Source organism: Triticum dicoccoides, chromosome 5A (genome assembly GCF_002162155.2).
Source record: "Triticum dicoccoides isolate Atlit2015 ecotype Zavitan chromosome 5A, WEW_v2.0, whole genome shotgun sequence".
Taxonomy (NCBI): Eukaryota; Viridiplantae; Streptophyta; class Magnoliopsida; order Poales; family Poaceae; genus Triticum; species Triticum dicoccoides.
The window spans coordinates 455,389,664-455,391,013 of NC_041388.1; the positions used below are offsets into that span (position 1 = coordinate 455,389,664).

Sequence of the window (1,350 nt, forward strand, 5' to 3'; positions counted from 1 at the left end):
GTAGCCACCGGTCTGCGCGGTCGGCCGCTGGTCTCGGAACCCGCGAGCGCGCCACTGCTTGCGTGCCCCGTACGGCCGGCCTGTGTACGGGAGGAGCCCGGCCGGGCCGAGCAGGGGCGGCCCGTCAAGGCCCACGGTCATGCGAGAGGCCTTGTCCCATCAGACAGCAGTGGCTTACCTCAAAAAACAAAAAATCAGACAGCAGTGGCATTCTGGAGATTAATGGAGACGAACTCGCCGGCAGCGCCCCAGCGAATCAGACTGTCAGAGAACGGAGACGAACACAGCGCTCGGATTCTCGCCCATCTCCGCATCTGTTTCACTTTTCACACGCGCGAACATCTCTCCTCCTCCGTTTCCGGATGAGCCAACTGCCTCCTTCCTTCGGTTGATTGGATTCATTTTCTCCCCTCTCCGACTCCGGCGTCCGGCGAGATTTTGCTGGTTTTCCGCCGGGGTCAGATCCTGCGTTGAAGCAGGTAAAACCTTCCACCCCTTCGTTTTGATCTTGCCTTGCGATGCTAGCACTTGCTGTTGCTTGGTTATGTTTTCTTGATTCATGAGATGGGGATTGGGGGCGGTGTAGCTACTCTGTTCTCCCCTCTATTCCGGCTACTGTTAATGTCTTTTTTTAGATGAGATAATAATGGGGTACTGGTGATGTGGGATGTACTATGGTTTTCAACCTAATTTGTGATTTTGCTGTTTCAGACTGACCAGAAGCGAAACAATGCGGTCGCCGTCGCTGCTCTCGTAGTGCCTCGCCGGCTTACTGTCTCATGACAAGGCCACAGCTCACTGCGTCGACATCGTGCCAGAGAGGGATCAGTCACGCCTGCCGTCGCCGGCCGTCGAGATCGTCCCATCACAGGTTGCTTGTTTCCAATTGTTGTTCATGGCAAAGTTACAAGTCCTGCCTGTTCAGAACATTCCCCGTCCATAAGGGCATTTCGTTATCTGCTGACTGAGCTGGCATTGTTTGCATTGGTATGCAGAATGTTCATCCGTACAAGTATGCGGGCGACAATATCGAAATGCACGGCATGAATATGTTCAAGGTGGTTGATTACTTTTTCCTATTCTTGCTATTTGTTCCAGCTTATTTTTGTTCAGATTTATGGACTTGTGCTTTAATCATAGTGGCCATTTGCCGAAAAAGGCTTTCGCCCCGCTTTATATTATAAAGCAACTGCCCAAGCCAAACATCCAACAAGGTTCACGCACACACACACAAGTCTCACAAACAGGGGGTATCCAAGGGTTAGTGCTGAGGGCACAGCTCAACAAGCCCTGAAAACAGAAAAAAACTCGCACACACGGAGCGCAGAAGGAGGAACTAGTCGGGCTTGG

General features: G+C 52.3%; 1 protein-coding gene across 1 annotated transcript in view; it reads left to right on the plus strand.

Annotated features, from left to right (window-relative positions):
• The first annotated feature begins 216 nt into the window (after positions 1–216).
• LOC119302287 overlaps positions 217–1,350 on the plus strand; it is an 11,271-nt gene continuing 10,137 nt past the window's right edge. The window contains exons 1-3 of the mRNA XM_037579325.1: positions 217–479; positions 712–871; positions 996–1,058. Coding sequence (XP_037435222.1) covers positions 1,035–1,058 — 24 coding nt within the window. The 5' untranslated portion in view covers positions 217–479; positions 712–871; positions 996–1,034. The remainder of the gene's footprint in view (positions 480–711; positions 872–995; positions 1,059–1,350) is intronic.